General features: G+C 46.4%; 1 protein-coding gene across 47 annotated transcripts in view; it reads left to right on the forward strand.

The window, feature by feature from the left end:
• Positions 1 to 24,916, forward strand: part of TACC2 (transforming acidic coiled-coil containing protein 2) — a 234,989-nt gene that overhangs the window by 12,822 nt on the left and 197,251 nt on the right. For 40 of the 47 annotated variants that reach the window (XM_086377942.1, XM_086377954.1, XM_086377967.1 and 37 more), the window contains exons 2-3: positions 14,522 to 14,600; positions 19,515 to 19,574. In XM_086377942.1, the coding sequence (XP_086234068.1) occupies positions 14,568 to 14,600; positions 19,515 to 19,574 (93 nt within the window). In that variant the 5' untranslated portion in view covers positions 14,522 to 14,567. Of the gene's footprint in view, positions 1 to 10,590; positions 10,699 to 10,746; positions 10,887 to 14,521; positions 14,601 to 19,514; positions 19,575 to 24,916 lie in introns of those variants that run through there. The other 7 variants (XM_086377951.1, XM_086377966.1, XM_086377953.1 and 4 more) reach the window with 4 other exon arrangements.

The following is a 24,916-nucleotide window of genomic DNA, read 5'->3' on the forward strand; positions in this document are numbered from 1 at the left end:
TTTGATGCATCCATTGATCCTCTCTTACGTAGTGTTCTTTGTGATGTTTTCAAGATGGCCAAGCGAATTGGGTACGGGCTGGTATGAAGGAATATTAAAAGGATCCCCCCAAAACCAGTCAATCCTAAAGGAAATCAAGCCGGAATATTCATTGGAAGGACTAATGCTACAGCTGAAACTCCAACACTTTGGCCACCTGATGCAAAGAACCAACTCATTGGAAAAGACCCTGAGGCTGGGAAAGACAGGGCAAGAGGAGAAGGGGATAACAGAGGACGAGAAGGTTGAATGGCATCACCAGCTCAATGGACATGAGTTTGAGCGAACTCCAGCAGAAAGTTAAGGACGGGGCAGCCTTGCGTGCTGCAGTTTATGGAGTCACGAAGAGTTGGACATGACTTAGCGAGCAAACAACAACAATGCAATAAACCATCCCAAAACTTGGTGGTTGACAACAATAACCACTCATTTAGCCTCTGATTCTGTGGATTGGCAATTTTGTCTGGTCTCAGCTACGATCCCTCACGTGTCTGTGGTCAGCTGTGGGCTGGCTAACTGACAGCTACCACTCATCAGTCATGAAGACAAGAGAACACGCTGATTGAATGCAGTCTCAGAACAAGGCAGATTTAGATTGGCGCTTGAGTAAAGGTCTGCACCCATGTCTAAGATAATGGTCCGTAAAGTCAGCTAGATTGGCCCTGTTGATTCTCAGGCCTCAGCACTGGCTACTGCCCAGCCCACGTCCAAGTTGTAGTCACTGTTGTCCAGAGCCCTTAGTTCAGTTCTCATGGAATCATGAGTGGGAATCTAGACTATGAGGCAATAGAAGTAACTGTCCAGTGAACCAGTATACCTCTCTCCAGACAAGATGCCTCAGGATGGAGTGAGTTTCCCATCACTGCAGGTATTCAAGCAGGGATTCCATGATTATCCCCAGGTTCTAGTTTAGAGGTTCAAAATTTAGAGGGCATCATTACCATGAATACCTGGCCTCTGTCCCCAAAGAACCAGATTCCAGCTCATGAACTAGACCTTTCAAGACCTGTGTCAAATATCCTGGGATGTGACTGCCAGTGGAGACCCGGGGTCTCCCCATTAAAAAGCAGCATAGGGCTCCAGAACTCTCCTGACCCAAGAATCCTCCCCTCTCCACCCTATCTGCTTGTGCTGGCTCTGTCCTTGCCCCGATTTCTGATCCTGCCAACCTGATTGTGCCCCTAAGTCTATCCCCGCTTCACAAGTCTCTGGATTCAGTACCTTCCTGCTTCATCTAACCTAGGGCAGCCGGTCTAGGCTAACCACACACCATCCCCCGCCCGCCCCCCACCACCTGCCTCACTCTACAACCTCCCCCACCATCCCAGGCAGAAAGAAGGTATAAGGAATGAGATGTGTGTTTTTAAACAGCTAAAATTTGTCAACCACTTAGTATGCACTGTAGCTATTAAATACGATACTGTAGCCATGGGAAAATATTTTTGATATGTTACTGTTAAATGGGAAAAAAAGAAGTTTCAAAAAGAATACAAACAATATGTGTGATCCCCGACTTTTATTTTTGTGGATTTTATTTAGGTTTATAAATACATGTTTACCCAGATGTCAGCTGGGTTCTCCCTGCCCTTTTTTAAATTTAAAATTGGAATAATTTATTTGGAGAGATTTAGAGAATAGGCATTGAATTCTGATTGAATAACAGTTGCCTGTGATGGTTCAGACGCAATTTGAAATGCAGAGAGTCTGATAAAATGACATGAGCAATGAACAATCATGAACACCTCTCTGGGTCCAGACGATTCCTCGATGGGGCATGGAGATCAGAGGCACGGAACTTGTTTATAGCATCCGCCATAATGCCATAAACAACAAGCAGCTTTGAGAAATGCCATAGCGTTCTTCACCTGCTAGTGTTGGAGGGTCTCCCGCGGAGGCGTGGGTCACGACAGCTCACCACAGGGCCGGGGGCACTGGCCGCAGTACTTCTGGGAGGTGCCCCTTGGTTTGAACCCTTTTGGAGGTCGCCATCAGCTCTGCCACAATGCCTGCAGACCTCCCTGCCCTTCTAGACTCCAGTTCAAGTCCATGCCTATGAGATCTCCAAAGTCCACTCTCAGATTTCCAGGAATCCCCAAAGGTTTATGGTACTCTCTGTCTCCTCTACATCAGGCCCCTACTTTATGCTGTCTTTGTTCCATATTGTACTGACTCAAATATGAATAAAACGCAGCCCTTTCTTCAAGCTGCAAACCCCAGTCATAGCCAAAAACCAAACAAAACAAGACACAGTACTTGCGAAGCATTGGTGAACGCAGCATGAAAATCTGGGGAGAGAGAAGGGCTTTGTGATCTGTTCTGCCCAGTCTCTCAGTTGGGTCCGAGACTCTTTGCGACCCCATGGACTGCAGCACGCCCGGTTTTCCTGTCCGTCACCATCTGCCGGAGCTTGCTCAACTCATGTCCATTGAGTCGGTGATGCCATCTAACCATCTCATCCTCTGTCCTCCCCTTCTCCTCTTCAATCTTTCCCAGCATCAGGGTCTTTTCCAATGAATCAGCTCTTAGCATCAGGTGGCCAAAGTACTGGAGCTTCAGCATCAGTCCTTCCAATGAATATTCAGGGTTGATTTTCTTTAGGATTGACTGCCTTGATCTCCTTGCTGTCCAAGGGACTCTCAAGAGTCTTCTCCAGCACCACGGTTTGAAGCCATCAATTCTTCAGTGCTCGGCCTTTTTTATTGTCCAGCTCTCACATCTGTACATGAGACTTTGTGATACGATAACAGAAAACAACTTTAAAATAATGTTAGACATTCTTATTATTCAAATTACCCCATTTCAGGGGAAGTTCCACCGCCCCTTTACCTTTTTCTCTGTCTCACACAAAAGCCCAGGTTCATCTCCTCCAGCCCCCAGTTCCTTTCTCTGACCTTTCGACCTCTTCTCTGACCTTCCACTTCAGGAACCAAACCCCAAGTGCTGTCATTTTACACGGGAGCCGGGTAAACAACTCATTTTCCTGAGCTTCAGCTCCTGCCAGTGTTTGCATCTACACAGATTAAATCAAGTTGTTCTGCTACAGGAAGACCATTCCTTCTCTGGAGGAATATTGAGCTGGGCTTGAGAAGGAGCCCAGCCTGGCCTGCTGCAGGATGGAGGAGAGCTGGGATGCTCCACCAAAAGTGAGGCTCTTTATACTGGGGCCAGTTACCTAAACTCTCTGGCCTGATGCTCAACATCTGTCAACAAAAGCCTTACATTAGCTCTCTGCTTCTCCACTCTAGGCCAGTGACCCTCTGCTGGGGAGACAGGTTACAAGATTTTGATATCCTCAATTCTTGATGTGACCAGGTGGGGACTGGACAGTGGACAAGCCATCCAGGAGCCTTGTTCCCAATCAGGGGCTGTATTTATGTGATTGTAATCTGTGTGTGGGGGCTTCTCTGGGGGCTCAGCGGTAAATAATCCACCAGCCAATGCAGGAGATGCGGATTCGATCCCTGGGTCGGAAAGATCCCCTGGAGAAGGAAATGGTAACCCACTCCAGAATTCTTACCTGGGAAATCCCATGGACAGAGGAACCTGTTGGGCTGCAGTCCATGGGGTCTGCAAATGAGTTGGACACGACTTAGTGACTAAACAACAACAATAAATTCTGTGTGCCATTATGTGAAAAGCTTGGGAGCCTTAGAGGCCAGAGCTGTAGTCCCTCCCAATTCTAATAGTTGGAAATAGAGATTGACATTTGGATGACAGAAACGCCAGGTTGTAATTGGGTTCAAGTACGTTGTTGGTGATGGGGAAGCCTAAACAATTCCCTTAAGGGCTTCCCTCCCTGGTGGCTCAGTTGGTAAAGAATCTACCTGCAATGCAAGAGATCACCTGTAATGCAGGAGACCTGGGTTCCATCCCTGGGTTGGGAAGATCCCCTGGAGAAGGAAATGACAACCCATTCCAGTATCCTTTCTTGGGAAATCCCATGGACAGAGGAGCCTAGTGGGCTACAGGCCATGGGGTTGCAAAGAGTCAGACACGACTTAGCGCTAAGCCACCATAAAAATTAGAACTGCTGATGGAGTGAACTCGCTTTACTTTTTCATTTAATTGGACCCATGGTTATTGGGTTTCAAGACAGAGAGTCTGGAACCAAGAGAAAGAAGACTTGGGTTTGATCTCAGCTCTGCCAGCATATCAGAGTCAAGTCAGAAGGCAGAATGTTCCAGGTATTTCAACAGCAAGAATTTAATATAAAGGATTGCTATCTAGGCAGATAACAAAGGCAGACTCTAAGGGATGATGAAGGCAGCCACTGCAGGAAGCAGGTGCCACACTCAGGGCTTAGGGAGCACAGAGAAGTAGGGGTTATTATTTAGGGGTGTGCAGGAGGGGCCCCACAGAAGGGGACCTCAGACCTCTGTGGAGGGATTTCCAGTCAGTTGGGGCTGATGTCTGTGAGGCTAGCTCTGTGAGAGCTGGGAAAACTGGACTGCTCTGCTGCCCCCGGGAGGGGACTGGCTGCTGAGGGGGAGCGGTGAGCCTGGGGTGATGCTCCCAGAAGCGGGAGGCAGACAGGAAGTTGCGTGCCTTACTTCTGCCTCACTCCTCTGGGCTTTGCCTTCCCCTGGCAGAGACTCTCAAGGAGCAGTTGGCAAAGCAGAAATGGGGTTTTCAGAGTCTCCCAGCATCTGAATAGAGTGGATTTGGAGCTGAGAAACAAGAACTTAATAACTGGCCCAGCCGCTCACCTGCAGAGTCTTGTGTCTGATCTCCATGGTGTGAGAACAGGTGATTTCTAAGTTCTGTGAGACTCGACTTTTCACATCAAAGTTTCCAGGTGGCTTCAGAGATGGGGGGGCTTCCCTGATAGCTCAGTTGGTAAAGAGTCCACCTGCAATGCAGGAGACTCCAGTTTGATTCCTGGGTCAGGAAGATCTGCTGGAGAAGGGATAGGCTACCCACTCCAGTATTCTTGGGCTTCCCTGGTGGCTCAGCTGGTAAAGAATCTGTCTACAATGCAGGATACCTGAGTTCGATCCCTGGGTTGGGAAGATTCCCCTGGAGAAGGGAAAGGCTACCCACTCCAGTATTCTGGCCTGGAGAATTCCATGGACTGTATAGCCCATGGGGTCACAAAGAGTCAGATGCGACTGAGCAACTTTGACTTTCAGAGATGAGAGAGAGAAGAAGACAAGAGGCTAAGGGAGGATATGAAGGAAGAGTTGTGATTTCACTCAAACCCCTGGAGCAGCCAGGTCCGCAGTGCTCAGGGAGGGCCTCTGCCAGGGCAGAAAGCAGGCAGTGCCTCTTAATATTAATAAATCCCCTTCCCAGGCTACGGGTGTTTGTTTGTATTAAAACAGGAACATGATAACAGAGCTATAAGTAGCTCCGTGCTCAGCTGTGCAAGGTAGGGACTTAGAAGAACTGAATTCAGCCACTGGAGGAAGAGGCTGAGGCTGCTGCTTGCCTGGAGTGAGGGTTGGGGCCATTTGTGGGAACAGCAGCTAGCTGAGGTCACTGGGTTTGCCAAGCAGCCAAAGGAGCTGCTGGGTCAGGTGAATCTGAGCTCGCTGCCAGTGAGCAAGCGTTCTCTCCCAGTCAGGGCCCCCCACATCCTGGGCTGACATGGGGCTCGAATGGCCGGAGGCCACTGTGCCTGGAAGGCAGTGCCAGGCAGGAAAGATGGGTCTATCTGATCTTGCTAGGCTGGTCTGGAGACCACTCCGGAGCCTGCCGAGGCCTTGGCAGGGCAGCCTGCCCCTTGGAAGCAAACCTGGTCTGAGTCCAGTTCTGGTTCCAGCTCGGGTTTGCTGTGAGAGGACAGGCAGATCATTTTCACCCTCTAGGCCTCCACTTCCTCATCTGTGTTGGAGAAGGTGATCTCCAAGGTCAACAGTCGAGACGATTCAAAGCTGAAGAAGAATCAAAATGTATTAAGCCTGTAAAATATATACATTTTCCCCCATACACACAAAAAAGAGTTTTTAAAATAGAGAATTAAAAGCCCAGCACAGAAAACTCAATGAGATTGATGAATCGACACATCCCAGTAGATTGTTCACAGGACAGTGGGAGTTTGGCTGCAAAACCTCTCTGAGTCCAGGTGTTATCATCGATGAAACCAGGCCTGCAAGATCTCAACTTCGTTTCTCCAACTCCTTGTGCCTCCGACCCTGTCCACAGCAGATAAAGTAGGGGGTCAGCCCAGACAGCACAATCTGGGTTCTGAGCCGAGTCCTCCACCCCCATTCTGCTCTGCACAGGTTAGCTGCTGTGCTGGTTCTCCTGGCTTCATCCCCTCCTCTGTCGGACTTGACTCCAAGTCCCATTTCCCCAGTGATGCTTTTGGCTTCTCTCAGCAATGCTTCTGGCTACCCCCCCGCCCCCGCTAGGCTACCCCAGCCATGATTGTTCATCACCAGCCCAAACTTTTCCTTCTACCCTCCTCCAGATTAGTGGGCGGAATTCATAAGCTGGGGCCTTTCCAAGAAACTTCAGTGGACAACAGCTGGAAACTCCATGTTCTGCTACAGAAATAAATGAGTGAGCAATAAAGGCAGTTAGTTACCTTTGGACTCTAGGTGAAAATCTTCCAGGGTGACCGCACTACATTGTTCATTGAATACTGGGGTTGGGGCCAACCAGACTCCATTCTTCCTCTTCCTCTCTCCTGGACTTCAACTGTTTATCCATACAGAAAGAATACACCTGCCTCATATTAATAGTTTTTCTGTAAGTGCAGGGGAACATAAGCAACTCAGTGCTTAGCATGTAGAAAGAGCTCAGAATTTACTAAATAGATGAGTAACTGAGTGAATGAACTGAAGAGAGTCCTGACTTGGGACTTCCCTGGTGGTCCAGTGGTTGGAATTCGACGTTTCCAATGCAGGAGTTTGATCCCTGGTGGGGAAACTAGATCCCTCATGCCACAACTAAGACTTGACACAGCCAAATAAATGTCTTTTTAAAAAAGGGAAAAAAGGCTGTCCTGGTTTATATTTGCAGCTATGATGATGTGACACCAATCCATACACCAGTTGAAAAATAAAAATTCTTGCAAACAACTATCTTTTAAAACAAAGTTTATATTTGAATCTACAGGAGATTAGGTGGGTAGAAGAAACCTTTGTGAATTCAGTCTTGCTTGTGGCGAGCTGCCTTGAATCAATTAGAAACCTAAACCGTGGATCATTTTTGAACAAGTGCAGTTACATTCACCCAGGGACATAGAGTAACTCTAGTTAGATTACCATTAGGCACCTAGCGATGATCATATAGAGGGACAGAATTGGAACGACGTGTCACTTGCCCAGTAAATATTTCAATGTCAATTGCTTTGTCAATGTTCTTGAAACCATGTACTTCTCATTGGCCTATGTTATACATAGTCTTCATCAACATTTGTCTCTTAATGCACGAGTCAGTTTAGCTGATATACCAATTTCTAGTTAGTAACACCTGAACTATTGACTTTTCTGAAGGGATAAAAAAGAAGGCAGCATAAGCTTTGTTTCGCTGTGGGATTTGCCTGCTGGGGGCTCCAAAGAAACCCACTGCCAGTAATAGTATAATAGCCAACAATTTATCAAGTGCTTAATCTGTTGCAAGAGCTTTATGGAACGTATCTCACCATAGTCATGAGGGACGAATTGTTATGATTCCCATTTTAGAGATGGAAAAGCTGAGCACAGAGAAGTTAAACAATTTGCCAGCAGAAGGCAATGGCACCCCACTCCAGCACTCTTGCCTGGAAAATTCCATGAATGGAGGAGCCTGGTAGGCTGCAGTCCGTGGGGTTGCTAGGAGTCGGACAAGACTGAGCGACTTCACTTTCACTTTTCACTTTCATGCATTGGAGAAGGAAATGGCAACCCACTCCAGTGTTCTTACCTGAAGAATCCCAGGGACGGGGGAGCCTGGTGGGCTTCTGTCTATGGGGTCACACAGAGTCGGACACGACTGAAGCGACTTAGCAGCAGCAGCAGCAGCATACATCAGGTACGTGGTGGAGTTGGTGTTCCCTGGGCAGTGCTCTGGCCCCAGGGACTTGTTCATAATCACAACCTTATCCTGCCTCCAAAGGCAGGTTGTCCCAGAGACAGATGACGGAGCTCACATACATGAGCCTTTTGCCATCTGTGGCAGGAAGCGAAGACTGGTCAGTTGCTGAATGTCCAGCTTGGAAGAAAACAGCACAAAGAGAGGGAAGCTGATCAGCTATGAACACGTATAGACTGTGATAAGACTGCTGTTGGGGTCCCATCAGAGTATTGCCTTGAAAAGGGGTCGTGGCTAAGGAATGAAGGTACTCTGGAATCCATGGTGTCCCGCCTCTGGGTCCATCCCCTGTGTCTGGAAAATCTGTCTTTTTAAGAGGCTGAGCACTGGTTCCTGGGATAGAAACTTCCTGAGTAGAAGTCTGTCTACTCCTTCACTCTCTTCCCCAGTGGCAGTGACTCTGATGCCTGGTGGTGGTCAGGACAACAGCAGTGAGACAGCTGTCAACGACGATGCTTAATGTCCGGTAGACATGGTCCAGGGGCTAGTGGTGGTCACAGCAACAGATGAGGCTGCAGAGTTGACCGAGGGAGTGGTTCCTGGAGGGGATTTGCCCTGCTGAAGTGTACACAGCTGAAAATTGAATACCGAACATCCCTCACCTTCACGGTCTTTACTGGGCTCTGCCATTTGGGTTGGCCATCTTCTCTCTGCCCTTCACCCCTCTCCTTGGGAGGGAGCCCCCCATTCCCTCCTTCTCTTTGTCAGGGTTTTGCTATGTTTGCTCACCTGCTGGAGACTTGCTTGGGACCTTTCTTCATTCCCTATGGACTTATCTAAGATATTTTGCTTAAAAAGTTCCTCTTCCCTAGAAGAATTCTCTTTTGACTTTTTGATGGGCGTCGGGGATGAGGGTAGGCCAATGTTCTTGTTTTTTATCCCTTGAATTCTCAATTTTATGGAATTCTAGTATTAGTAAACCCAAAAGCAATCATTTGCAAAACTTTCCCCCAGTAGTAGATTTATTTTTTTCAAGCAATATCTTATGCAGAATCTCAAGATATGAAACACATTCACGTTTAAAAATTGAGGTGAAATTCACATGACACAAAATTAACCATTTTATTTTATTATTATTAGAGTATAGTTGATTCACAATGTTGTGTTAATTTAAGGTGTACAGCGAAGTGAGTTACCCATTCTTTTTCAGTTTCTGTTCCTATATAGGTTGTTACAGAATACTGGGTAGAGTTCCCTGTGTTATACAGTAGGTCCTTATTAGTTATCTATTTTGTATACAGTAGGGTATATACATTAATCTGCACAGCACATGTGGGATCTTAGTTCCCTGACCAGAGATCAAACCCTGCCCACCACCCCTGCAATGGAAGTGTAGCATCTTAACCACCAGATCTCCATAGAAGTCCCTACCTCTGCTTTATAAAAAGTTTCTTAGTATCATTTTTATTAGATTCCACATATAAATGACATTATATACTTGTCTCTGTCTGACTTCACTTAGAATGATAATCTCTAGGTCCATCCCTGTTGCTGCAAATGGATTAACTATTTTAAAGTGAGCAATTAAGTGGCATTTGATACACTCACAATGCTTGCATCTGCCTCTCTGGATTTACCTATTCTGGACATTTCATGTCAAAAAAAGTCACATAATATGTGACCTTTTGTGTCTGGTTGCTTTCATTTAACATAGTACTTTCAAGTTTTGTCCAAGTTACAGCATGTGTCAGAATTTTATTCCTTTTTATGGCTGAATAATATTCCACTGTAGGGATCGATCTCAACTCACTTATCCATTGCCTGCTGAAACATACACACTTCGGCTCTGTTTGAACCAGAAGTGGGGCCCTGAGATCCCCCTCCACATTCAACTTTCCCCTCCAAGGAGGTCCTGACACTCCTCTGAGTTTGTTGACACCTGGTCTCCAGGAAACCTTTGATGAAATGCTGACTTGTTTCCCTGGAGTAGTCACACAGTGGGGACAGAAGTAAGAGTTTTCTGCAGAATGAATGAAAGTCTGCCACTACAAAAAATATATGCATATTATATGTTAAAATTGGCTGCATTCATGCAAATAAGTGGCTGATTGTTAATCACTGGAATACGGGGGAGGAAAGAAGCTGCCGGACACAAGGGTCTTCGGGGGGCCCGCCCATCTCCAGCCCCACCCTCGGGCTGCAGAGCCTCCTCCTTCTCTGGCGGACAGGTCTGCCTACCCGCAGTCTGGGCTTTTTACAACTTCACTTGTTGAAACTCAAGCCACGCCTGGGTAAGTACATTCTGCACGCATCACACCATAAACATGTGCCAGACTTCTGGCGTCATCCTGTTTCCACAAGTTTTCTTTGTCTTTCCACGTTATTTACGGTGGAATTTTCCCAGGTGCAAACAGGAAGCCCTTGGAGCATTTTCTAGAAGGAAAGGTTTGGCCCCCTCTCTGAACTGCAAGGACGCGAGAGTGACTCATGGTGCCCCTGCTCCCGGGGCAGGGCAGCCCTGCTCCCCTAGGTGCGGCCAATCAGATCACAGGGGCCAGTATTGGTTTAGATAAGCCTTTGCTGAAAGGAGCCCAGCTCATGTACAAACGGGGAAAATCCTCCTCGTGAAAGGCCAGCCTCAACGGGCTGGGAAATGCTGATGTCTGTGTATTCACTGCGCGGCTTGCAGGCTCTGCCCAGGTATGGGGTGCAGCTGGTTTGTGTCAGCGTCGTGGGTGGAGACTGGGCTGCTTGCCCGACGGCTTTAGGTGGGTCAGCGCCTCTGCTTAGACCTCGCCGCTTCTGAATGGAGGAAGAGAAAGTCCAGTTGCTGACACGCAGACTTTCCGTGGGCCTCGGCCTCCAAAGTCAACAGACTATCCCCGACCGTAAGTAGATGGCAGAGTGGTACTTACCCCTCTGGTCTTGGGGAAGCCCAACGCGGGGCAGTTCTAGAGGTCAGTGGGAGAGACTTCCAGGCACAGTCAGGCTTCCCTCCAGGAGGTTTTGAAATTTACCCTGAGCCAGAGGCCGTTTTAAAAGCTAGTTTAAAAAATCTAGTTCAATAGATAAGTAATGAGAACCTGCTGTATAGCACAGGGAACTCTACACAGCGCTCTGTGGTGACCTACATGGGGAGGAAATCTAAAAAAGAGGAGATAAATGAATATGTCCAGCTGATTCACTTTGCTGTAGGGTGGAAACTCGCACAACATTGTAAAGCAATTGTACTCCAATAAAAATTTGAAAAAGTGAAAACCTAATTTAGATGTTCTGATTCTTAAGAAAATTGAATTTTATTTGGTGAATGAGTTTGAAAAATGAATGTTGCATCGAATCATGTGTAATTCCAGCTGTGTGTGGTTTGGCCTGGCAGGTGCAAGGAAGTTATTTTAATGGAGAAGGGCACAGTGATTTTAACACTCACCATGTTTCCTAGGGAGGCATCATTTTGAAAATGAATAGAAAAGATAAACTGAAGTGACTGATTTTAAATAAATGAACATTTTACATTCTATAATTGAGCATATGCTTCCTTTTTTTGGTCCATCTTATAAACAGCAAATGGCAAAAAAGGATTGAGCAATTGCAACTTTTTGATTAAAGAGTTAGGAGGGAGAGAGTTGATCATTACAGTGATGCCACTCATAATTTTCTCTGGGGCGTTTTATTTAATTTTTTGAAAAACTTTTTATGTTGGAGTATAGCCAGTTAACAATGTTGTGATAGTTTCAGGTGGACAGTAAAGGGACTCAGCCATGCATACACATGTATCCATTCTCTTGGGGGCTTTCTAACTGGACTTGTTCAAAAATTTATATTTTATTTTCCTGGGACTGTTAATTACACATAGTATGTGGTAGCTACTCACTCAATGTTGGTTGAATGGCTAAGCAAATCGATGGACATGTTTTATTTTGAGTAAGTCCATCGCTGAGCCATCCTGCCATGGAAGAATCTTGAATCAGAAGGAAGGAGACTGGGGTCTGTTTCCAGCTTTGGCTTCTCCATCTGGGTCTTCGGCAAATGCCTGGCCTTCTCTGCAGCCTGTTTTCCCACTGGATTAAATTGGTGATCTCTAAGGCAGAAAGTGAAGAGGAACTCAAAAGCCTCTTGATGAAAGTGAAAGTGGAGAGTGAAAAAGTTGGCTTAAAGCTCAACATCAGAAAACGAAGATCATGGCATCTGGTCCCACCAGTTCATGGGAAATAGATGGGGAAACAGTGGAAACAGTGTCAGACTTTATTTTTCTGGGCTCCAAAATCACTACAGATGGTGACTGCAGCCATGAAATTAAAAGATGCTTACTCCTTGGAAGGAAAGTTATGACCAACCTAGATAGCATATTCAAAAGCAGAGACATTACTTTGCCAACAAAGGTCCATCTAGTCAAGGCTATGGTTTTTCCTGTGGTCATGTATGGATGTGAGAGTTGGAGTGTGAAGAAGGCTGAGCGCTGAAGAATTGATGCTTTTGAACTGTGGTGTTGGAGAAGACTCTTGAGAATCCCTTGGACTGCAAGGAGATCCAACCAGTCCATTCTGAAGGAGATCAGCCCTGGGATTTCTTTGGGAGGAATGATGCTAAAGCTGAAACTCCAGTACTTTGGCCACCTCACGCGAAGAGTTGACTCATTGGAAAAGACTCTGATGCTGGGAGGAATTGGGGGCAGGAGGAGAAGGGGACGACAGAGGATGAGATGGCTGGATGGCATCACTGACTCGATGGACATGAGTCTGAGTGGACTCCGGGAGTTGGTGATGGACAGGGAGGCCTGGTGTGCTGCAATTCATGGGGTCGCAAAGAGTTGGACACGACTGAGCGACTGATCTGATCTGAAGGCTCCAGCTCAAAAAGTCTGTAGTTTAATTTATTTATTTATTGAAGTATAGTTGATTTAATACAGTGATATGGTGGGGGTTCCCTGGGCAGTCCAGTGATTTGAGACTTGGTGCTCCCCATGTTTGATCACTGGTTGGGGAAGTAGGCTCCTGCATGCCACATGGTGCAGCCAAAAATAAAAACAAAAATTTTTAAAACGACGTTTATTTTATTAAAAAAAATACAATGTTGTTAGTTACTGCTGCATAGTCAAGTGATTCAGATACACACACACACATACACACACACACACATATGTTGTTGTTTAGTCGCTAAATTGTGTCTAACTCTTTTGCACCCCATGGACTGTAGCCTGCTAGGCTCTTCTGTCCATGGGATTTCCAAGGCAAGAATACTGGAATGGGTTGCCATTTTCTTCTCCAGGGGATCTTCCCAACCCAGGGATCGAACCCACATTACCTGCATTGGCAGGCAGATTTTTTACCACTGAGCCACCAGGGAAGCCAATACATACATATACACATTCTTTTTTAGAATATTATTTTCCATTATGGTTTATCATAGGACATTGAATATAGGTCTCTGTGCTATATAGTAGGACCTTGTTGTTTATCTGCTGTATATATAAAAGCTTACCTAGTAGCCATATTGCTGCAAATGGCGTTATTTTATTCTTTTTTTATGATTGAGTAGTATTCCATTATGTATAAAGTACCACATCTTCTTTAGCCATTCATCTGTCAAGGGACACTGAGGTTGCTTCCATGGCTTGGCTATTGTGAATAGTGTTGCTGTGAACACAGGGGTGCATGTATTGAAAAGTCTGTAATTTTAAAAGCTTTCTGAAACTTGGTTTCTCCACCTGGAAAAGTGAACAAATAGTCCCACTCCTGCTTCTCTTATGGGGTCTCAGAGCTGGAACTCTGTTGGGTGATGTCAGCAGACATCCTGGGTTTCTCTGTGGGCTGTGTGGGAAGCACCTTCATTATGACGATGATTAATAAGCAGTGTCATCAAGTGAGCCCGATGCAGTGACTCTGGGTGTCCGGGCAGCAAGCCGCCTTTCATGATTATTTATTCACTGTCTGGCTACAACAACCCATTTTCCTCAGCAAGAAAACCATGCTGCCTTCAGAGAAATATGTGCAGAAGTGAAACTGATTTGCTGAAACAAGTGTTTAGAGTGAAAAATATCAAAACCACATGTTCCCGAGGAGCAGTGGATTTCACGCCTGCTAATGTTAGGCACCCAGCTCTGCTGTCCCCGACGATGGGACCCCAGCCACGCTCTGGATTTCCAAACTGAACACAATTGGAAACAGAAAACACTCTGACAGGGCGTGTCTCATGCTCTCCTTGGCACACCAGCCCCTTTTGCCACTCCGTTTGTATATATCCGTATGTGTGTACATTGGCGTTAAGTCAGAGACTCAGTAACAAACTCGTCTTTCAGAAGTGTCTGCCAACCATGGGTGGGAGTTAAACACCAGCCTGTACTGGGAAAGACGGCTGGGTGGCACTTCGCAAAGGAAAACCCTTCAAATGCAGTTTTCCATGATGTGACTCTAGAGATAAACACTCCCTATCATCTGGTTTTTAAGTTCGGGGAGATGAGTAGGCAGAAAAAAGCCCCAGACCTCCTTCAGTTTTACAGATGTACATACCCTTTCGTTTCTTCCAGTCGGCACTAATCAAATCCGGAGGGACGCTGAGCACCCTGAGTCGTCATGGGCAACGAGAACAGCTCCTCAGGCAACCAGGTGGGTGTCACGGGGTTTCCCCTTGACCTGCGCCGGGCTCTTGAGTGACACTGACTAGACATTTCCAGCATCTCCTCTCTGCCCGTCTCCTCTCCTCTCTATATTCGTGTAGGTGTTTCTCATTCCATTTTCAGAAGTTTCATATTAAGTGTATGTTAGTCACTCAGTCAGCTCAGTCATGTCTGAGTCTTTGCAACCCCATGGACTGTAGCCCCCCCCCAGGCTCCTCTGTCCATTGGATTCTCCAGGTGAGAATACTGCAGTGGGTTGCCATTTCCTTCTCTAGGGGATCTTCCTGACCCAAGCATCGAAACTGGGTCTCCCGTACTTCGGGCAGATTCTTTACCATCTGAGCTACCAGGGAAGCCCTTTGTAGTAAGTCTAGCCCTGATTTTATAAATTATATAAAAACTAGTTTTACTTCTTATTCTATGCTTTTAAAATTGACATAGGAGAGTTTGGCTCATTTTTCCCCCCTGGATTTTGCCCCTCCCCCATCCACTAACCTACATGGATATATCATAGGTTAAAATAAAATCATTTCCACACTCCCCTACCACAGCCTCCCCAGCCCCCTGCCACAAAAAAAAAAAAAAAAAACTTAAGATCTGGAAAAAGTTTTAAAATCTATCAATGTAGAGCAGATTAAATGTGAACTATCATTTCCATGTTAGGTAAGGTTTTCAAAATTGAGGAATAGACTTTGCTTAGTTGTGCGTAATATTGGGATATTAAAATAAATACAGATTTTATCTTAAGTTTGAGAGCTATAATTCAATGCCCTGGTGAACAAAATTAGGGAAACACTTTCGCATTGATCTGACACACAATGGAAATCTTGGATTAATAGTACAGAGTGTTTTGGATGAGAAAATCGGACCTAAAAGCCACCCTTGGGCAATTCATTTTCCCTTAGCTTTTTTTCTTCCCTACTATCTTTTCTCAAGCAGGAAAACAGGAATAATCAAAAGAAAAGGTAGAGAGTTTCCTGTTGACCTAGTGGTTAGCATTCTGGGCTTTCACTGCTGTAGCTGGGGCTCAGTCCTTGGTCTGGGAACTGAGATCCTTTAAGCAGCGCCCAGTGCAGCCAAAAAAAAAGTAAAAAGATAATATTTATTTACTTACTTGGCTGTGCCGGGTCCCAGTTGTGTCGCACAGGATCTTTAGTTGTGACATGCCAACTCTTAGTTGGGCATGTTAACTCCTAGTGGGATCTAGTTCCTGGAACAGAAATCGAACCCAGAGCCCCTGAATTGGGAGCACAGAGTCTCAGGCACTGGATCACCTGGGAAGTCCCTAAAAAAAGAAATGAAAAGGTGGCCAACTTCAGTCTTTAGAGGCAGAGAAGAAACAGTGATGGTGTTAAATGGCTGGAGGGGGGCAATAGGGAGAGGTGGGGACTGTCGCAAACCGGGGCTTCTGTTCCATTGTCTAAAAGAGAGCGGCGCCATCAACTCCAGCAGAGGTTGCCAAGTGGGAATGTGGGCCCAGTGTTACAAGACCTTCCTGTGCCTTCAAGAGAAGGCAGAAACCTGTGTTTTTTCCTAAAAATCTTGCAGTTTTTAAAATTAAACTTTTTTGTTGTTGAGAGAATGGTGGATTGACATGATGTTGTAAGATACAATACAAAGAGGTACTTCCCTGGTGATCCAGTGGTTAAGACTCCGCCTTCCAATGCAGGGGGTACAGGTTTGATCCTTGGTTGGGGAGCCAAGATCCCACATGCCTGGTGACCAGAAAACCAAAACAGAAAGCAGAAACAACATTGTGACAAATTCAATAACGACTTTAAAAAAAGAGTTCCACATTAAAAAAAAAATCTTAAAAAAATTTTTTTTAAAAAAGAAGTAATACAGAGAAATCCCTGGTACCCTCTACCTAGTTTACCCCAAGGGCAATATTTTACAAAACTAGAGTACAGACTCACAAGCCAGATACAGACATTGCCACCATCTAGATACAGAATATTTCCAGAGGCAGAATTTCTTTTGTTGCCCTTAGAGCCACATCCACCTCCCCTGGGGCCCTATTCCTAACCTCTGGCAATTTCTAATTTGTTCTCTATCTCTATAGAGATGAGCTAGAGAATGTTATACCATGTTACATAAGAGGAACCACACAGTAAGTGACCTTCTGGAATTGGCTTTTTTCACTCAGCATGATTTCCTGGAGATTCATCCAGATGGTCGTGTATGTCAGTAGTCCACTCTTTTTTATTGCTGGGTAGCATTCCCTGCTACCGTTCATTGAAACCGTCATTTAGTGAAGGACATCTGGGTTGTTTCCAGTTTGGGGCTACTACAAAGAAAGCTGATATGGACATTTGTAGACAGGGTTTTTTTTTTTTTTTTTTTTTTTTTGTTGCTGAACATAAGTTTTCATTTCTCGGACATAAAGCCCAAGAGTGCAGCTGCTTGGTCATGTGGTAAGTACGTGTATAGTTTTATAAGGAACCACCAGACCGTCTGCTAGAAGCCCTGAATCACTTTACATTCCCACCAGCAGTGTCTGTGTGACCAGTTCTCTGCATTCTGGTCATCAACTGGTATTGTCACTGTTTGGTGGTGACGTTCTGATGTGTCTGTTTGATATCTCTTTATGCTTTTAATTTACATTTCCCTGATGACAGATGATGTTGAACATCTTTGACGTGCTTATTACCATCTGTTTACTCACTTTGGTGAAATATCTGTGTCTTTTGCCCATTTCCTAACTGGATTTTTCTTACTGTGGAGTTTTGAGAATTTTTATAATGTCTAGGTACTGATCCTTTTTCAAATTGTGGTTTGCAGATATTTTCTCCTATTGGTAGCTTGTCTTTTCATCCTCTTACCAAGTTCTCTTACAGAGAAGCTTTTAAGAAGTACAATAGATCAGTTTTTCCTTTTAGAGTTAGTGCTTTTTCCCTAAACTGAGAAGAATTTCTACTTGAATATAGACAGAGTTAAACTAGCTTATATTTTCTCTCCATTACCTATACTAAACCTCACTGTCCAGAATTGAAGGCTGGTTTATTTATAATAGATACATAGAAATGGAACTGGTGCAACAAATGGAGGGTATTTTTGAAAGGTTCTTACTGTATATTAATAGCTATACCTATAGCTGTATCTCTATACAAAGCACTTTCTAGAAAGGTGATGAAAATTTATATGTCTCTCAACAGGATGTGAGGGCCCATCTCACTATATTCCTGCAAACAGTGACGATTTTAGTGTCTTAGATTGTTACTGATTAGGGGTAAAAATGCTCAGAGGTTTGAAGACTCTTCACCCACACTCCTCATCTCCTGCCAGCTCCCAACCCCAGGCTCCCTCCCCACAGCCCACCTTCCTGGAGCAGACGGGAGATGTTTTTCTGGCACCACAATTTTTTACATTTCCAACCTCAGCCAAGCGTGACCCAGTGGAGCATCATGGGTTGCCTTTAGGACTCCCGGATCAGAACAAGGCTTGCCTACCTGGCAGAAACAAATAGAAATTAAGCACAAATACATTTGGCTTCAGAGCTCAGGGTCCCCCAAGGGGCAGAAGCTCCAGTCCCGTCTTTCCACCGTCACCTGGATGCCTCTGTGTGGATGACTCACAGTCACCCAGCTCTTTAAACCTGAGCTCGGCTTCCTTCCCTGATCCTCCCCTCCGCATTCTCTCTCTTGGGTACCATGACCTATCCTACCGTTCAAGATAGAAACCTGGGAGTCACCTTTAACTCCACCCGTCCCCATTCTCTGCCTTTAATACATCACCCTGTGATTGATTGATTGATTAGTGGGCGGGCTGTTGAGTTTTCCAAATTTCTGTTTAATCAGGACTGTTTTGGGTTGTGAGAGACAGAAGCCCATCTCCAGCGGCCACATGCAGAGAAGGGGCTCATCTGTCCTAAAGAACCGAGAAGTCCTTAGAGAGGGTCTAGCTGCAGTAGTCACTGGGCTTCAAAAGATGTCACTGGCGATCTCTCCTCTCTGGATTTTGCTCTGTTTTCCTCTCTGACACCCTAGTCCTCAGGGAGGTGCCCCCAGCCCTATAGGCAGCTCCACGCTTCTTCCAGCTAATGGTCCAGCCTCTGATCAGCTCTCTCTAAGGAATCTGATGGGCCCTGATCCCTCTCCGGCTGGGACCAATCGCTGTGTCCTGGAATGTGAGACAGCCTGAGTCATGTCCCCATGCCTGATGGGGAAAGGTGGTTCCAGGGCAATGATAGTCCCATCAGTATAGCTTAGAGCACTTTCTCAAAAGACAAAAAATGTAGCATAGATCCATGTGTTAGAATACATGTATATATAGGTGTATATATACACCTATACATGTGTATATAGCTATACATGTATATATACGTGTATATCATGTATATGTATATCATACATACATGTGTGTATATGTATATACATACATATCATGAATGTCATACATCCATATAGTATGTTAGAAGTCCTGCCTTCTAACACCCTTTTCCCTCTCCATTCCCGTCGTCACAACTGTATATCCTCATAACTGGGTCACTGCAAACACCTCCAAACTAGTTCTTCTGCCTCCACACCCTCTCCCATCCCACCCTTGCTCGCAGTCCTCTCTCTCAGAAGCTTTTTCTCTGTGAAGATGCACTTGGAGGTGCCTGTATCCTGCTTACAAGTGAACTCCTGGAGGGAAAGATGCAGGTCCGGGTGAACCTCTCTTCACAGATTAAGGACCAGCAGCATCACCGGTGCAATGGATGAGAGACGGGTCTTCCTAGGCCTGCCTAGTCCTTGCCTCCTTCAGACACCCTCGGGCTGCAGGTCCTTCTGTTGTCTAACTTCCCCTGGGTAGCGGTGGGCAAGGTTGGGAGCGCCTCCAGCAAGGTAGCGTCTCTCTCTGGTTCTTGGGAGGATTACCATTCACTGTGGCCCATCCTAACAGCAAGACACTTTGCTTTCAGCAAGAGGACTCTGGCTTGAATAACATCATCCTGTGGCCTCCCAACCCTGAGCCTCTGCAGGTACTGAGAGCCGTGCTCTGTGTGGCTTGCTGTGAGACCCTTCCTAACCTCTAACTGGTTGCAGACTTTTGGCGTGCTGTGTTTGTTTGCGTTTTTCGTTTTTCTCCTCCTCTTCCTTCTCCCACTGCCTCCTCCCGCCCACCTCAGATTAGTCATAAAACACAGTTGATATCTGCAATATATGTTTGGATTTCTAAAACTAACATTTTGGTGTGTCTTGCCAAACATCTGGGCTTCCCTGGTGGCTCAGTGGTAAAGAACCTGCCTGCCAATGCAGGAGACCTGGGTTTGATCCCTGGGTCAGGAAGATCCCTTGGAGGAGGAAATGGCAACCTGCTCCAGTATTCTTGCCTGGGAAATAGCATGGACGGAGGAGCCTCACGGGCTACCGTCCATGGGGTCACGAAAGAGTCGGACATGACTTAGCCGTTAAACAACACCCAAGATCTGGCTCGGTTGCTATGCTGTGAGATGCTGAGTATGGCTTATGTTCTCAAGGTAATGAAACTGCCAATACTGACCCTTCCAAACATTTCCGCTTTGATTTCCTTTATCCTGGAGGGAGGCTGAGTATGGGGTGCTGGCCGCCCTTTGCCACCAGTGGGCAAAGCTGAATTGTCCTGAGGAATATTGCTTTCCCAACCGCCTGCAGTGTGGGTGTGCATCATGCAGCTGGCTGAGTCCCCTCGTTTGAGCTCTTCCCGAAGTGTTTGCCATCCACTGGGAAAGAGGGCAAATTGGGGGCTTTGCCTCCCTTTCACGGGGATTCTTCCTGGAGACAGCGTCAAGGTAGGTGTGTGCTTATGGGTGTGGTCAGTGTGAGGCGATAAAATGTAGCCTGCTGTGACATCCCCACACCCAGGAGGAGGCGTGTTAGTCACCCACGTGCTGAGTTCCTTGCCTTAAGGAAAGAGTAGCTCCACCCACCAAGCGTGGCTTCCAGAAGCTCTGCTTGGTGCTATTGATGAAAATAATCAATCATAAGAAAAGAGTTTTATTTGAGCCAAACTTAGGACTAGCCCAGAATCCCAGCTTCCCAGATTACTCTGAGAAACTACCCCTGAGAGTTTTCAGAGGAGGAATGACTTGAACTGATTAGATACATATTTTTTTAATTTCTAAAAATTTATTTGGCTGCACTGAGGGGTCTTAGTTGTGGCATGCAAACTCTTACTTGCAGCATGTGGGATCTAGTTCCCTGACCAGGGATTGAACTCAGGCCCCCTGCCTTGGACCACCAGGGAAATTCCTGATTGGAGATTTTAAATAGAAAGTTGTGGTTGCTATGTTGGGCATGGTCTTTAGGGGGCAGAAGGCAGGAGTAGAGAAGGGGCATTGATTAAGAGGTTATCTAGAGGTCAAAAAGATAGATGATTATGGCCTGGAATGAGGTATCAGGGAAGAGGGTTCCTGGAAGGGGATGTATTTTGAAGGCAGAGAGAAATGCTTAATGAGGGATCGAACCTAGAGGGTGGGGGAAAGAGCAGAACCGAGAAGGAGCCCTAGGTGTTGGGCCTGAGCCTTTGGGTAGAGGGGAATGTCATTTCCTCAGATGGGGAGGATGGGAGGAGAGGAAGTTTTAGGGAGAAGGGAGAAAATCAAAGGTTCTGGTCTGGCATAAAACCTGAATGCCTCTTGGGAGCTACAGTGAAGAGATCTGGTGGGCATTTGGGTACATAAGAGATGGGGCCTGAGATGTATATTTCAGTCATCAGCACAGGTATTTAAATCCATCCGACTGGACCTCTGTCCATGGGATTCTCCAGGCAAGAATAATGGAGTGGGTTTCCATTTCCTCCTCCAGGGAATCTTCCTACCCAGGGTGAAACCCGAGTCTCCTGTGTCTCTTGCACTGCAGGTGGATTCTGTACCCGTTGAGTCACCGGGGAAGGCCACTGGGAGAGAGTGAAGGACTTGATTAATTGGAGATGCTCCAACATTTAGACATAAGCCCAGGGGGAAGTGGGAGAACCAGGGTGGGCGTGATTTTTGGAGGAGTTGAAGCTGGTTCAACACAAAGGAGAACGAGGGACCTAAGGGATCATGAATGTCGAGGAGCAGACAGGGTATAGTGGCGTCGGACGCTGCTGACAAACAAGGAGCAGACACCTGTCCATTGAGCTGACGATGTGTCGGCCGTGTGAGGAAAGCCTCACATTGCCCTGCAGGTCCTTGACAGGCACCGGTCCAGTGAGGACAGGGATGCAGGTTGCAGGTGGGAGATCTGATGCGGGAGTTGGAGATAAGGAAGTAGAAAGAGGTGTGTAGGTCATCCAAGAGGTTTTCCTAGGAAAAGGAGCAGAATATTGGGACAGTAGCTAGTGGAGAAATTTGCCTGGAAGGTTTAATTAAAGACTGAGATACTGGATGCCCGTGTGCCAGTGGGCTTGTGGAAGAGAGACAGGGATCGGTGGAGGATGGATGAGAAAGGTCAACAGAAAGAAGGCTGACCTTGAATGTTTGAGAGGGATGGGGCTGGAGCAGAAGTGGGCTTAGAGGAGAGACATTTCCATCAGTGTGGACTAGGGGAGAGAGGACAAAAGCAGATACAGCTGGGATGGCTGATAAGGATGCAGAGAAAGGGGTGCATGTAGTGTGGGGCAGGGGGTGGAGATGAGGTCAGAGGAGGCACGAGGTATACCAAGCGTGGAAGCTGGGGGGATAACAGGTACCTGGGGAGCCTGGGCCTTCATGTAGTCACTGAGGGAAGCCAGGTACGAGCCGTCGTAGGACCTCTCTTCATAGTCTCTTGGCAGAAGGCCAGCAAATTAGCTTAGTGATTTTTTGCTACTGGCATTTTTTGGAAGCAACTGATGTGTCAAATTAATTATTCACCGTTTTACCTTAAGAAGTCGTTTAATAACATTACAATTGTCCTACATCTAGAATCTGCCAAAGAGCACAGTTATTTCTTCCTTCATCAGCACAAACACTCTTCAAACTCTGAAATTTAGTCGTGTGGCCTTGGTTTCTTGTCTGTATTCCCAAGGGAAGAGAAGTCATTGGTGGGGAAATTCACACACGCAGACTGGACCAACTCCATCCATTTATTGAAGGTTCCTTAGTGACTGAGACCTTTTGACCTTGGAGGAGACTCAGCCCCTCCTGGATGCCTGTTCCTGCATGCTGAGTCCTACTTGTTACTCCCACTCCTTCCCTCCTGCTGACTGATTCACTGATACCTCCTGGCAGGCGGACTGCTCTCAGGAAGCCCAGAGCAACCACAGCTACTAAAATGCACAGCTGTGACTCATAGGCCTTTCCTTGCTGGTGACTCATCTTCCTGTGGGCATCAGACGTGTTGGCTGGGAATGAGAAGAAAGCCGTATGTCCAACCAAGGCTGTGAAGGGGGACTGGCTCCAGGGCAGGAAGGTACAGTGCAGTGGGAGGTCACTAGGGAGTCTTAACACTGGGACAAGGGCAGCTGAGCGGCCTGAGCCTGAGCTGCTGACCAACACACCAGTTAGTCTCAGGGTCCTAACTGGCATGTCCTCTTTGGAACAGAGGTGGAGGTGGTATGGTAATGAGGGTAGCTTCCATACAACAGCCCTTCCTGGGGTTTCATGCATCAGGACTCTCACAGAAGGATTTATGGTGAGAAAAGGGCCACGTCAGCCCACAGCCCCAGCACCTGAAAGCGGACGTGACGGTGATTCAGTGTTCTTTCCTGAGTGTCTGGTTCTGGGGAGCCCTGCAGAGACACCTAAGCTCTGAGCACATGGATTCCAGAGCAGAAGGGCAACACTCATCCCACCCTGCTTTACCACTTTTGAACTTCCTCTTGGCCTTGGGGCTGTCATGGGACCTGTTTATGGCTCTGAAAGCATGGGGAGGAAAAGAAAGACAGTCAATCCTATTATTTTTTTTATTAATATTATGGCTTGACTTAAAAAATATGATCATTAATAATGCTCTTTTAAAGCAGCTCCATTGTTTGGATGTTTCTGTAGTTTGAAAAACAGGATTTTCCACTATAGAAACTGTGGTCAGTGCTGTGAAGCAAGAGGGTGGGAGCAAGGACAGCTGAGCTGGCCCTGGGCATCCCGGAAGACTCTGGGGTGCTGGAGGATGAGCAGGAAACAAGCAGTGTATGGAGGCTTGAGGGCAAGTCACCGCGCAGGCCTCCCCAGCCCAGCCCTCACTGGGGCAGGTCTTTCTGGTTCTGGCTCAGGGCCCATGAGGCAGCTGGGTCTGAGGTTCATTCCTGAAAGCGACCTCAGCACGGTGGCTTCAGATTCTCTGACATCCACGGAGCAGAGGACCAGGACAAGAGAATCTGTGCTATGCGAGGCACCCCAGGGCATGCTTCCACGGGCTGAGGTCAGCTGTGGCCCAGGCACTGTGTGGTGATTATTTTGCTTCTAGGTAAATGGCCACTAAGTATCTGCACGGGCGTCCCTGGTGGCTCAGATAGTAAAGAATCTGCTTGCCAGGGCAGGAGATGAGGGTTTGATCTCTGGTTCGGAAAGATCCCTTGGAGAGGAAATAGCAACCCACTCCAGTATTCTTGCCTGGGAAATCCCATGACAGAGGAGCCTGGTGGGCTACTGTCCTTGTTGTTACAAAGAATCAGGCATGACTTAGTGAATGAGCACGCACACAGGCACACAAGTATGTGCATATGTTGTTTAAATCTACAAATGCCTGGGATCCCAAGTTCAGCTTGGAGGGTGTCTCTTTATTTCCAGAGGAACCCAGGGTACTCAGCATTATGATGGCATTGGCAGAACAGCATCTTCTAATAGTCTACTGACAGTAAGTGGGCACCTGGGATGATTTAAGTGTGCTTAATGAGAAATAAATTGAACAAAGACAATTAAACAGCATGAATGCAATGCTGGTAACAGTGGAGAGAGTTTGTTTAGTATGACGTCTGATGGCCCAGCCCAGAGGGTTGGTGCTAATTTTTGCTGCAGTAATTATTAAAGTTTGTGAACTGCATGGCTCCACGTTTGGCCGGATGCCACTTCTGAAGAATAGGACTTACTGTCTTAACTCCAAGCTGAGAAAGGCACTGGGGCTCCTAGTTAATGAGTTCTGAATCCGTTTCTTCTTTATAATTATAACTAACATATATGAGTGTCTACTATGATCTAGCCTTGTACCTGGTGCTTCACACATATTGTTTTATTTAACCTTCGAAACAACCCTGTAAATATGATCCCTCTTTTCCAGATATGATACTAGAGGCAGAGAAGACTTATGGCTAAATATACACTACAGTTTGGCTTTGAACCGCTGGACCTGGCTTCCGCACCCTTGTTCTTTTTTTCTTTTATTTTTATTGGAGTATAGTTGCTTTCTTGAACCCTTATTCTTTTTAAAATTTATTTATTTTTAA

The sequence above is a fragment of the Bos grunniens genome, chromosome 26 (genome assembly GCF_055505025.1).
Source record: "Bos grunniens cultivar Pamir isolate PY7600 chromosome 26, Bosgru_T2T1.0, whole genome shotgun sequence".
In the NCBI taxonomy this organism is placed as follows: Eukaryota; Metazoa; Chordata; class Mammalia; order Artiodactyla; family Bovidae; genus Bos; species Bos grunniens.